This window comes from Lissotriton vulgaris, chromosome 7, assembly GCF_964263255.1.
Source record: "Lissotriton vulgaris chromosome 7, aLisVul1.2, whole genome shotgun sequence".
Classification (NCBI taxonomy): domain Eukaryota; kingdom Metazoa; phylum Chordata; class Amphibia; order Caudata; family Salamandridae; genus Lissotriton; species Lissotriton vulgaris.
In genome coordinates, this window is record NC_141695.1 from 1027130305 (window position 1) to 1027144744 (window position 14440).

Genomic DNA, 14440 nt, shown 5'->3' on the forward strand with positions numbered 1-14440 from the left:
CCTCTCAGACAACCTCGCCAACCTCGGACTTAAACAACTGGTCACTTCCCCCACCCACATCGCAGGTCACACTCTCGACCCCATCTTCACCTCCAGCAACCATGTCTCCTTCAGCCACACTACAGATCTCCTTTGGACTGACCACAGCTGCGTTCACTTCACCTACAACAAGCCGAAACCCATCATCCACCTCCAACCAACTCTACAAAGAAACTGGAACAAAATCACCACAGAGCAGATCTCCACATCACTCCTTCAAACCTCCCCAGCCCCCTCTTCTAACGCCAACGAAGCCGCCTCCAACCTCACCCTTTGGTTATCCAACACCGCCGACACCTTAGCACCACTGAAAAAACGTCAACACAAACTTGGCATCAAAAAGGCTTCATGGTTCAACGACGACCTCAAGAAATCCAAGAAAGTGTGCCGCTCCCTTGAAAAGGCCTGGAAAAAAGACCCATCCACCAGCAACAAGGACGCCTTCAAAAGCGCCATCCGTACTCACCACCAACTGATCCGAAAAGCCAAGAAAACAGCATTCAAAGATCGACTTGACGACAACGCCCACAACAGCAAGGAACTTTTCAACATCGTCAAGGAATTTTCCAACCCCTCGACCAACTCCAACGACATCACCCCCTCTCAAACCCTCTGCGATTCCCTAGCCTCTTTTTTCCACAACAAGATTGCTGACATCCACAACAGCTTTGACAACCAACCCGGAAGCCAACCCACCCTACCACCAGCTGACCATCTTCCCCCCATCAACACCCTTAACGCCTGGAACCCAATCTCCACTGAGGACACCATCCGCCTGATGAATTCCATCCACTCTGGATCCCCCACAGACCCATGCCCCCACCACATCTTCAACAAAGCAGACTCCGTCATAGCTCCGCACCTCCGAGACGTCATCAACTGCTCCTTCAACTCCGCTACCTTCCCAGAAGATTGGAAACACGCTGAACTCACCGCCCTCCTGAAAAAACCAACAGCAGACCCCACCGAACTCAAAAACTACCGCCCCATCTCGCTTCTTCCATTCCCGGCCAAAGTCATCGAGAAGGCTGTCAACAAACAGCTCGCCGCCTTCCTCGAAGCCAACAAATCACTCGACCCCTCACAATCTGGCTTCCGAGCCAAACAGAGCACTGAGACCGCCCTCATCGCAGCAACAGACGACATTCGAACTCTACTGGACAATGGAGACAGTCGCCCTCATCCTCCTCGACCTCTCTGCAGCCTTCGACACAGTCTGCCACAGCACCCTTCTACAACGCCTCAGAAACATCGGAATCCAAGGAAAGGCACTGGAATGGATCACCTCGTTCCTCACCGGAAGAACCCAGAGAGTCCGCCTCCCACCATTCAAGTCCGAGGCCTCTGAAATCATCTGCGGCGTACCACAAGGATCCTCACTCAGTCCCACCCTCTTCAACGTATACATGAGCCCCCTCGCGACCATCGCCCGCCAACACAACCTCAACATCATCTCTTACGCGGATGACACTCAACTGATCCTATCTCTCACCAAGGACCCCAGCACCGCTAAAACTAACCTACACGAAGGAATGAAAGAAGTCGCCGAATGGATGAAACAAAGCCGTCTGAAACTGAATTCAGACAAAACAGAAGTCCTCATCTTAGGTAAATCCCCCTCTGCATGGGACGACTCTTGGTGGCCGGAAGCCCTTGGAAAAGCACCCATCCCGACAGTCCACGCACGGAACCTAGGCGTCATCCTGGATTCTTCACTCTCAATGAACAGACAAGTCAGCGCCGTATCCTCTTCCTGCTTCAACATTCTTCGCATGCTCAGAAAAACATTTCGCTGGATCCCCTCCGAAACAAGGAAAACAGTCACCCACGCTCTAGTCACGAGCCGACTGGACTACGGAAACACCCTCTACGCAGGTACCACCGCTAAACTCCAGAAGAAACTACAACGAATCCAAAACGCCTCAGCCAGGCTCATATTAGACATCCCACGCAACGAACACATCTCTGGCCACCTTAAAGACCTCCACTGGTTACCCGTCAATAAGAGGATCACCTTCCGTCTGCTTACCCACGCACACAAATCACTCTACGACATCGGACCAGATTGCCTCAACTCTCGACTGTCCTTCTACACCCCCTCCCGCCAACTTCGCTCTTCCAGCCAAGCCTTCGCCACTGTACCTCGCATCATCAAGTCCACCATGGGAGGCAGATCCTTCTCATACCTTGCTGCCAAAACATGGAACTCACTTCCCTCTTACCTCCGCCTCACCCAGAATCACCTAGCGTTCAGAAAGCAGCTTAAAACGTGGATTTTTGACAAATAATCCACCTCCCCTCCCTAAGCGCCTTGAAACCCTCTGGGTATGTAGTGCGCTATATAAATGTTATGACTTGACTTGACTTGACTTGTCCCAGTGCATGATGGGAACAGGGCAAACCAAACTACAAAAGCCAATTCTTACACTGGGAAGGAAACAAGCTCCCTGGGACCGGTTTCTGGCATTACAGCCGTCTTCGGCCCGGTTTGCTTGAATCCTGATGGTGCAATGAGCAAGGGTCTCACATCTGAGAATACCCTTCCACGCTTGGGGTGGACAAAAATATTTACAACAAGGGGTGGTGAGGGACAGAGTCTCTGAATTAAGCAGAAAGCTCTCACCCAGTCAAGAGATCAGGGCTAGATCCTACACCGTTTTTTAGCTCACTGCACCATCCCAGTTTCAGAACCTGGCTGTATGCAAATTAGTCTGTTCCTGTCCCAGTGCATGATGGGAACAGGGCAAACCAAACTACAAAAGCCAATTCTTACACTGGGAAGGAAACAAGCTCCCGGGGACCGGTTTCTGGCATTACAGCCGTCTTCGGCCCGGTTTGCTTGAATCCTGATGGTGCAATGAGCAAGGGTCTCACATCTGAGAATACCCTTCCACGCTTAGGGTGGACAAAAATATTTACAACAAGGGGTGGTGAGGGACAGAGTCTCTGAATTAAGCAGAAAGCTCTCACCCAGTCAAGAGATCAGGGCTAGATCCAACACCGTTTTTTAGCTCACTGCACCATCCCAGTTTCAGAACCTGGCTGTATGCAAATTAGTCTGTTCCTGTCCCAGTGCATGATGGGAACAGGGCAAACCAAACTATAAAAGCCAATTCTTACACTGGGAAGGAAACAAGCTCCCGGGGACCGGTTTCTGGCATTACAGCCGTCTTCGGCCCGGTTTGCTTGAATCCTGATGGTGCAATGAGCAAGGGTCTCACATCTGAGAATACCCTTCCACGCTTAGGGTGGACAAAAATATTTACAACAAGGGGTGGTGAGGGACAGAGTCTCTGAATTAAGCAGAAAGCTCTCACCCAGTCAAGAGATCAGGGCTAGATCCAACACCGTTTTTTAGCTCACTGCACCATCCCAGTTTCAGAACCTGGCTGTATGCAAATTAGTCTGTTCCTGTCCCAGTGCATGATGGGAACAGGGCAAACCAAACTACAAAAGCCAATTCTTACACTGGGAAGGAAACAAGCTCCCGGGGACCGGTTTCTGGCATTACAGCCGTCTTCGGCCCGGTTTGCTTGAATCCTGATGGTGCAATGAGCAAGGGTCTCACATCTGAGAATACCCTTCCACGCTTAGGGTGGACAAAAATATTTACAACAAGGGGTGGTGAGGGACAGAGTCTCTGAATTAAGCAGAAAGCTCTCACCCAGTCAAGAGATCAGGGCTAGATCCAACACTGTTTTTTAGCTCACTGCACCATCCCAGTTTCAGAACCTGGCTGTATGCAAATTAGTCTGTTCCTGTCCCAGTGCATGATGGGAACAGGGCAAACCAAACTACAAAAGCCAATTCTTACACTGGGAAGGAAACAAGCTCCCGGGGACCGGTTTCTGGCATTACAGCCGTCTTCGGCCCGGTTTGCTTGAATCCTGATGGTGCAATGAGCAAGGGTCTCACATCTGAGAATACCCTTCCACGCTTAGGGTGGACAAAAATATTTACAACAAGGGGTGGTGAGGGACAGAGTCTCTCAATTAAGCAGAAAGCTCTCACCCAGTCAAGAGATCAGGGCTAGATCCAACACCGTTTTTTAGCTCACTGCACCATCCCAGTTTCAGAACCTGGCTGTATGCAAATTAGTCTGTTCCTGTCCCAGTGCATGATGGGAACAGGGCAAACCAAACTACAAAAGCCAATTCTTACACTGGGAAGGAAACAAGCTCCCGGGGACCGGTTTCTGGCATTACAGCCGTCTTCGGCCCGGTTTGCTTGAATCCTGATGGTGCAATGAGCAAGGGTCTCACATCTGAGAATACCCTTCCACGCTTAGGGTGGACAAAAATATTTACAACAAGGGGTGGTGAGGGACAGAGTCTCTGAATTAAGCAGAAAGCTCTCACCCAGTCAAGAGATCAGGGCTAGATCCAACACCGTTTTTTAGCTCACTGCACCATCCCAGTTTCATCCATCCCTCAAGCCTGTTTGATATCTACTCTGCAGGGGACGCCACAGGCCTCTCATTGTAATGTCAGTGGACGGCGTGTCAGCAGTCGAGTTGCTCGCGCACGTAGACGTGCGCATACGCGGGCGTGATACGTCACACCGCGTACTTGATAAATAAAGGAAGCGTGGCCCGGGAGTTAGTCTGGACCACACGGATCAGTAAATTGGTGTCCCGGGTCCTTGTGTTCAACGCAGCGCCTGCGGCCCTGCGCACCCGCGGCACAGGGCCCGACAATGGCGACGAGGCTCTGAACGGACCCATGCTGTGCCCCGCTGTCCGATCCGGTCTGTCCTACGGCAGTGCGCTGAGGTGCAACCAACGTCAGAGGCCCCATATGCGGTGGGCCCGATCAGAACTATCTGCCCCAGTCGCTGGCGTCAGTGCATGACGACGCGCATGGCCAGTGGCCCCCGCAACAGTGCCCAGGTAGGGGAGAGTGGCGGCAAGCGTAGTCCCCCGAAGGCGGGGTAGGCGGAGACTGTGCCCCCGATAAGCAGCACAGGGTATGGGCAAAGCGCGGCCTGCAACTGGCCAGAGAAAGCCCCAGAGGGCGCCTCAAGTCTACACGTGGCCTGGTCATCTCCCGACTGTCTCAAATCCAGCGCAATTAAGCCGCCCATCGGAGAGGTGAGCCAGGAAGACTCCGCCATTGGCAGCCACTGCTCCAACGTTCCCGTCGAGGTGCTGAAGGACCCACGTGCCAAAATGGCGGATATTCCCCCCATCGAGCCGTTTGTGGTTGACGGCGCACCGGCATCCCTGGCGCCACGCTGGAAAAACTGGATGGAGCGGTTGCAGTTCTATTTCGAGGGTGCTGGAACGGCGCAGGGCGCTTCTCCTTCATCTAGGAGGGAAGGATATACACAGAATTTATAAGACCCTGGTAGAGGCCACTCCACACACCTATGTCACGCTCCTCAACGCACACTTCGAGCCTATGGCCAGTAAAGATTATGAACGATTCATCTTCAGGCAGGCGAGACAGGAAGCCGAAGAATCACTGGACGCATTCCATGGTAGGCTTAAAGAACTCGCCAGCACGTGTGGTTTCCGCGCCGAGCAAGAGGAGATACGTGGCCAAATAATACAGGGGTGCTACTCCTCCAACCTGAGAGTAAAGATCCTCCAAGAAGACGGAAAACCGCTAGTGGACATTTTGAAGCTAGGCCGCTCCAAAGAACTGTCACAAGCGAGAGCGTCACACATGGAAGCGGCACTCCATAGACCAGTCAAAGCGGAGCAAGTCAACACAGCCGAACAAGTCAACGTTGTCCGACTGAAGCAGCGCCAATTCGGAGGAAGAAGACCGCAAGACCGTCGAAAAGAATGTGGATACTGTGGAGGCATGCCACATCGTGCTCAGGACTGCCCGGCATGAGGAAGGAAATGCGGCTCGTGTGGGCGAATGAACCACTTTGCAACTGTTTGCAGGTCCTCCAAGCAAAAACCCGAAGCAGCCCATGCCATCAGAGAAAGCCCAGACAGCGAAGACATGGACGATGATTCAAATGACTACCCAGTCCACTACGTGTTCGCCATCGACCAACCACAAAGGAAGAAGAGGCGTCTCCCAAGGTGCCGCATAAGAATACACCCCCAAGAGGTGAGAGCGACGATCGAAACAGGAGCCTCGATTGAACTCATGGCGGCAAGTGTATACAACCAACTGCGAGAAAGACCGGCTCTGAAGACGGCAAAGATCCGAGTTTTCGCCTATAGACAAAAGACCCCAATCCCGCTAATTGGGTGCTTCCAAACAGAACTACAACACCAGGACCGGAAGATCCCGTCAACCGTTTATGTAACTAAAGAGGGCAGCGGCATGCTCCTCAGCGGGCAGGCGGCCGAAGAACTCCAACTAATATCATTCGCAATGGCTGTGTTGGAAGAGGAGCCGGACACGATTCTCGAAGAATTCGAAGGCACATTCCAAGGAATAGGATGTCTAAAAGGAAAAGAGGTGTCTCTCCATATCGACCCGTCCATTCAACCGGTGGCCCTCAGGCACCGAAGAATAGCGTTCCATCTGAGGAAAAAAAGTGGAACAAGAACTTGAAGCTCTTGAGCGACAAGGTATCATCGAAAAGGTCAGCGGGCCCACTCCGTGGGTATCGCCAATCGTGGTGGCGCGAAAACCCAAACAGCCGGGACAGGTCCGCATCTGCGTTGACATGCGCCTACCCAACGCAGCAGTAAAGAGGGAACGACATTTGACACCCACCATTGATGACATTCTCGGGGAATTGAACGGAGCGAAGTGGTTCTCTAAGATGGACCTCCGGTCAGGATACCATCAGCTGCCCCTGCACCCGGACTCCCGGTACAAAACCACTTTCTCCACCCATGTGGGCCTCAGACGATACCGAAGACTCAACTTCGGGATCTCTAGCGCCGCCGAAGTCTTCCAAAACACCATCAGGGAAGTACTGAGTGGACTCACAGGAGTCCTAAATGTCAACGATGACCTGCTCATATACGCAAATACCGTCGAGGAGCATCACCAAAGACTGAGAAGCGTGTTGCAGAGAATCAAAGAATCAGGCCTAACGTTGCACCGGGAGAAGTGCCAGTTTGTCCAGAACAAAATCAGCTTCTTCGGATACACCTTCTCGGACCAAGGGGTCGCCCCTGACCCAGACAAAGTGAGAGACGTGCAAGCAGCCCCAGCGCCGACAAACATATCGGAGGTACGAAGCTTCCTCGGTATGGTAAACTTCTGCGGGAGATTAATCCCAGACTTGTCCAACCTCACCAGGCCCCTCCGGGAACTCACCAAGTCCACCACCCTGTGGCAGTGGGGAGAAGAACAGAACATTGCATTCCAAAACACCAAGGCAGCGCTGTCGGCGGATAAGACCCTAGCGTACTTCAACCCGGCAAAACCGACCAACATAGCCGTGGACGCGAGCCCGTATGGTCTGGGAGCAGTGCTGACACAGCGCCAGGGAGGTGAAGACTGGGCACCCATTGCCTACGCCAGCCGGTCACTGACTTTAGTTGCCAAGGTTTAGGATTGGTTAAATTCAGAAGAAATACTTAAGTCAGTCAACATGTTTCTGCCATATGGGTGGTTTCAATTTACCACGGCATTCATCAGGACTAAACCCCGGCGGTATGGACTCTCTAATCGTCCACCCTGACCTGGGGGCGTGAAAGTGAAAATTATAAAAAAAGGGTGAAAAAGTGCTTTAGAAAAAATGGAAGAGCGGATTGCTCATTCCAAAAAAAACTCCAAAATCAGGAGTATCTCAGCACTTTAAAATCGGGCGCTACTTGCACCATGGGTCTCGGGAGGGGGGTTGGAGCGTGCCTGGCACATCGCCCACACCGCTCTCAGCCCGCTAGAAACCTGTATTCAGCCTCAGAACCGGACCCCAACGCCAATTAGGTCAAGGGAGCCACGGGTCAAAAAAGTTTGGGAACCACTGCCTTAAGGACTCGGACCTCTAAAGGTCAAAGTGATCGTATGAAAAGAGACTTAACAGCGAAGGGTAAATGGGGCAAAGGCAAGGACATACATAAGCCTAAAGCAGAAAAGGACCCCCGGCATACTTACCCTGCATTGACCTAAATAAATTCCATAAGCACTCAAACTGACGATCTCTCGCCCTCCATATCGGGTATCTTCTCAAAGAATGTGACTGCTGGGGCTGGCAAGTTTACTCTGGACAATGCTCTAACCCAGCTTACAGATCAGATTGACATTAAATTTGCCCTAATGAACGAACACCTAGAACATATAGTCATGGTTCTGAATAACTTGAAGCTGAATAATCAAAATGTGCCTCAAAGTGTGCCTTCTCATATTGCAGCTGCTAAAGGGGTGGGTGTGGGTCTTTTATAATTTATTTTCATCAGTTAAAGCTCCCATTGAGAAAATACTTGTCAGGGTTTCTGCTATTGAGGATGCACTGAGTAGAGCTCAAGGGGTATGTTCTTTTAATAATTTGATCAAGTTTGTAATACCCACTCCTATACCGGATAACGATAGGAAACTCACGCCCCTCATGAAGATATCCCTCAAACTACAGCCAGGGCATCTGAAGGCCATGAGAGTAATATAAACATGAAACATAGCGAGGCCCCAATAAAAAAGAACTCTTGTCGCTCCCAACCACTGTCTAGCCTTAAGCATCTCCCATGAATAGGGAGAATATGGAAGCGGTGAGACTGCATCTGCCGCCAGAAGCTACACCGTACATAATAGTATTGGCAAATGTACCGTCTCTTACCCCCCAGGTTAAGGAAACCTGGGAGGCTTTAAGGAATAAGGTGCTCTGCTGGTTCGGAACTAAGACAGGACTAGCAGAAGCTCTGTTTGCTGAGTTTAAAATGGTAAGAAGAGTAGGATGGGTAGGGACCAGGGAGAAAACACTATCCGGTGATTGCATAGCCCTCACAGTTAGATCGCCTGGTCTAATACGGGAGAACTTGTGAAGACTTGGTAGTGTTTGTGTCGACCAGAAGTATAAATGTAGTTCCCCTCGGGTACTTCTACCCTCCAATAAACCATGTCCAGCATCAGGCATCACAGCAGAGACCTACACCCCCAAATACCCATCCTCAATTTAGTGTTCCAATTTACAATAGATTTGACATACTCTCTTCCCTGGAAAAGATAGATTGACTTAATCGCACATCTAGACACGCAGCGCAGAGTGAGCTCATTGTAAGCCACCCTAAGGGACTAACTCCAACTTCGACCTTTACACCTCCCAAGCAGACAGTTGATCAAAACACTTGTGATGTCTTGCAAGATGACAGCAATTTTTGCAGAGTGGGGCTATTGGCTGATATTCATCCAGATGTTGAGGGGGTAGATGATGGCGATGAACCCTGTAACAACGAACATAGTCTATATCAGTTAAATATAACGACTCCTTGTGTACCTTTACCTTCACCAAACAGCCCACTTTTTAATGCCTTTTTCCCTTGTAATACCTATGACGCTTTCAGCAGCAACTGTGGTGATCAGGGTGCCTATAGGTGTAGTTCAGAGAAAATTATTCCCGGTAACTTGGCTTATAATACTACTGATCCATGTAATCCAACCGGAAATAATATTGTTGATACTAATGATGACAATATGACCCCCATAACAACACCAGGGAATATAGCAATAAATGCAGTAATCCGGAATGGTTGGAATTTGACAGCCTTTGAGATCTCGATGGTGCAAGAATCCTGGGCCAACAACGCTATACATCTTAATGGGTTCAAGACCTTTCATTCCAAAGCAACCCCATCCAGTCACGGAAGATCAAAGGGCGGCCTCTGTATTTACGTATCTAACAAATTGACCTCCACTAGTGTTATTGTACATCCATCGAACTTGTTCTACCAAATTGTCCAGATTGTGTGCACAACCTCTATTTCTTTGATATTAGTTAATTTCTACAATAACGCCCGTGACTTGGACATAAGAGATTCTCTCTGCCAACTTGATGAGGATTTTAAATCTATTTTGGATAAAGGTCCTAATGAAAAAAATCTGCTTTGGGGGGCGATTTCAATATCCAACCTTGCCAATTGGTGGCTAATAAAGTCTGTGGTATGACCTCTGCAAAGGGTGACAACGTCACCCACTTTTCTCATTCAGGGTACGGGGAGAAACTCAATGAGCTGCTTTTTAAATATGATTTAGGTTTTAGTAACGAATTTGGAGGCAGTCCGGTTGTTGTACCCTGTACATTTGATTGCAGCCGAGGTAGGAGAGTAATAGACTTTCTCTTATTTCCTAAACGCTACTCTGCACTAGTTTTTAATTTTATACTACATAATATTGCATTGAGTGATCATTTTCCACAGAGTTTATCATTGGATAGTCGCCTTCAAGGTGAGCCTGGCATAGGACTACCTACCCTTGCCGTGGAAAATATAGCACTCTCTCGTTCAAACGGCTTTGCCCTGCGCAGATCCATGGTTGACCCAGCTTGATTTTTACAGAAAATATTCATAAATCAGAGTAGGGCCTTTGAGGTCTGTCTGGACGAGACTGCCGATGTCAACGCGTTTGTGGAGCCCTTTAGACATATTAGGGAGGAAATTTGTGCTGGGCTGACTACTAACCAGATTAGAGGGGTCATGAAAAAGCATGTGGTTTGACCATGCGTGCACTCTTGCTCATAAGAAGTTAAAGTGGGCTTTGAAGGAGCTACCCAGGAATAACTTAGTAGTACAGAACTGCAGGCGGGCTTATAAGCAAGCATTAAATCATCGTAAAAAGATTCTGAAAGAGGAGGCCTGGCACCATCTGCAAGAGGCGAGCCAGAAAAAAGATTCGAAGTTATTCTGGCGTGTGGTAAATTCACCATTTTGCTGTGACAATGATAAACCTAGCATAGAGGTAGTAATCACAGAACCGGAATGGTTGGCCCACTTTGCAAAACTATATATGGGCCCGATTGAAGAAGGACACGACAACTCTGTGACCGGGATGAGAGTTGTCTCTACTGGGCCTTCCTTCTCATGGAAATATTTTGATTTTAACTTCACACTGGAGGAGGTGATACGGACATACAGAACGAGCAAGGGAGGAAAAGCACCTGGCCCTGACGGCATTCCGATTGATATCTTTAAGGACAATATCGATCTCTGGGGTCCTCTCGTGACCCTGGTTTTTAAGTCCATTCGGGGAGTTGGTTTCCCAGTGTCATGGTCGGAATCACACATTGTACCAATATTTAAAAAGGGGGATCGAAACTGCCCTGCACACTACAGACCCATCTCCCTGCTGGATTCTTTGGTGAAGTTGTGGGCCGTATTGTGCTAGACAGATTACAGGTGTGGTCAGACTGTAATAACATTTTGACTGACTTCAATAGGCTTCCGCCAGGGTGTTGGGACCATAAGGCAGGCCATTAACTTGAACCTGCTAGTGAGCAAATATACACAAGTAAAAAGGGGCGATTTGTTTTTGACATTTGTGGACTTGTCCTCCGCATTCGATTTTGTGGTCCATGATAAACTTTGGTCTATTATAACCTCCATGGGTGTTGACTGTGCCATCGTCAATTTTCTTAGATATTTGTATTCAACGAGTTCTATCAAGATTCGATATGGCATAAATGGTGAATGCGCTAGCCCAGTTGACATCAAGAAGGGGGTCCGTCAGGGGTGTGTGCTTGCGCTTTTTCTATTTAATTTGTATATCAATGGTCTGGGTGGTACCCTTGCGGACTCCTGTATGGACCTGCCTTAAATTGGCAATAGGCCAGTACCAGTATTATTGTATGCTGATGATGCGGTGCTCATGGCCCGCACCCCTAATGCTCTTCAACATCTTTTAGATAAATTTGTTAACTTCATGGAGAATCTGGGTCTTTTAATCAAGATCGATAAAACGTATGTAATGAAAGCTGGCCGAAAGACAGCCAAGGGACGCAGCATTTTAATAGGAAACAAGACTATACCTCAAACATTAACTTTTTCATACCTAGGAATAATGTTTGATAGTAATGGCAACTGGAAAAGTGCAGTAAAATCAAGAATGCAGTTTCTCAGATCAATTGCGGGTCTGAGTAACTTTTCCAGGAAACTGTGACGTTAACTCCCCAGGGACATGTTGAGCATTTATAACGCCAAATGCCGGTCAATAGCGATGTACGGCTCTGAATTGTGGAAACATGTAGAAGTGGATTCTTTTCAGCTGGTAGAAAATGAGTTTCTTAAAAACCTGTTGGGGCTTCCTAACAGCTGTTCTAATTTTGTCTGTCATGCAGAATTGGGTATATCCTATTTGGAGGACCTGATAAGGGTGCAGCCAGTCCTCCTCTGGCACAAGTTATGGACATCAGATTATACGAGTTTTAGCAGAGCCATTTTACAGGACTGCTGCTGTGCTGATCATGTAATGAAAATAACATGGTTGAAGTTCGTAAAAAATGTCATGCATGATATCTGCCACTCTGAATATTATGCAAAGCCTGAATCTTTATTGCATATATCAAGAGAATCACTAAAAAGGGTATGTTTGAACAACTTGGAGGAAAAAAGATTAACATTGGAACTTGTGAAGCCCACCTTACAACATAACCAAATGGTATTGACCTGTTATACGATGCAACCATATTTAATCAGTGTTTTAAATGCCCAGCATAGATTTGTCTCGACACGTTTTAGACTGCATATTTTTTACCGCTTGACTAGTTTCCCTAACACAAATAATTGGTCTCGTCGACTAACATGTAGTCCTTGTGACCAGATCTCCAAACAATCAACCATTTGTGTATTGTTTTTTTGTAAATTTTATACTGACTTAAGGACTATTTTTATTAAGCCTTTAATGAAATCTTTAAATTTTAGACAATGTAGACCGTCCTATTCATTTTTACAATTGCTCCCGGATTTGTTTTCATGTGTAGTAGTGGCAAGGTTTTTGAGGTCAGTTATCACCAAAAGGAAGTTTTTAATGGATGCACCATAAGTTTTTATTGAATCTGTTTTTAATGACTTGAATAACTTTCTCGTTTTAAAATTGTATTGAACTGCAAACTTTTATGATTCTTTGTGTGAATCGAATAAAGTTAAATTGAATTGAGAACAGAGCATCAACGTAACCACAGCAGACCAAGAAGGCAGTTAAGATCAGCAGAATGTGTGTCTTTAATTTAAGTTTATGACAACTTTACTTCATGTAAGATTTCCAGTGCTAACTTATCAAAACCACTTTGGTTGAAATTAAGAGTTGTTTATCACTCTTACTGGCTATTCTGGGAAAAAACTGCACCTAATGTAATTTATATTTGAGCATAGGAAATAGTTTTTTATAAGAAACGTTTGAGTTGCATTTATCCAGTAATTTTAAGCAGTTTTGTGAACTCCTGCTCAATGTATTTGCTGTTTTTTTTTTAATTTTATTTATTGCAGGCTTTCACTGAACTTCAGGCAAAAGTTATTGATACTCAACAGAAAGTGAAATTAGCGGACATACAAATTGAGCAATTAAACAGAACTAAGAAACATGCCCACCTAACTGATACAGAGATTCAGACTTTGTCTGATCAAACTCGCATGTTTGAAGGAGTAGGAAGAATGTGAGTATTAACTAAAGCAGATTTTATTGATCAATGTAATTGAATTCTTGAATAACAGTTACTTTCTCTCCCTTTTTACACTTTTGAAATTTCTGCATTCAGCTACAGGTAACGTGATGTACGACTGACTGCTGGATGTGCCTATTCATTTCAGTGCAACCTGTATTGTCAAATTGCAGGATACACATATGACTGAAGACCTTTTGATGAGGGAGTTTGATTCCGATACTGTGGGTCAAACCGAGGCAGGCTGCATGTGTGTGGTTGGTAAAGTGACTATTTGAAAGTGACAAATCCAGGACTTTGTGTACCAGTTATTTCAGTCAATAGGATCATCTAATTGAGATATGGAATTGGGTGAAAGCACTGGAAACATTTCACATTCAAGAAAGTGGCAGATGTCTGATACCAGGTAGCCAAGATTATTGATTATGCCCCACATATGAAACATTTTACATATTTCTGTAAAATACAAGACACATATTTTTGTTTCCTTTGCAGATATACTTCTAATAAATTTCACTGTCGTGTGGGTACTCTGTTTTCAGTGTTCTAAATCAAAATACAAATTGACCTGTACATAGTATCATAAATGTTGGTTGTACACCATCCAGGAAACCTGATTGTATTCTTCCCCCAAAGCTCCTTTGTGAACTATGTATGGCTTTACTGACATGACTGGTTGATAACACAAGGAATGTGAGATTTTGCACTCATATTGGTCTTCTGGGTTTATTTAGGAAGTAATTTAAGAAATTAGAGACCGGCCTACTTAAGATCTGTAATAAGTTCTGTAGAGTGTCGGGGTCATTTACCATTTTGTTTTAGAAAAATGCAATTGTTACCCTGATTTCTTATGTAATGAAAATCTAACTGTGTGTCATGCAGACAAGTATCACTCTCT

General features: G+C 47.0%; 1 protein-coding gene across 1 annotated transcript in view; it reads left to right on the plus strand.

Annotated features, from left to right (window-relative positions):
- Nucleotides 1-14440, plus strand: part of PFDN1 (prefoldin subunit 1) — an 87456-nt gene that overhangs the window by 5827 nt on the left and 67189 nt on the right. The window contains exon 2 of the mRNA XM_086928839.1: nucleotides 13370-13536. Within this exon, the coding sequence (XP_086784965.1) occupies nucleotides 13370-13536 (167 nt within the window). The remainder of the gene's footprint in view (nucleotides 1-13369; nucleotides 13537-14440) is intronic.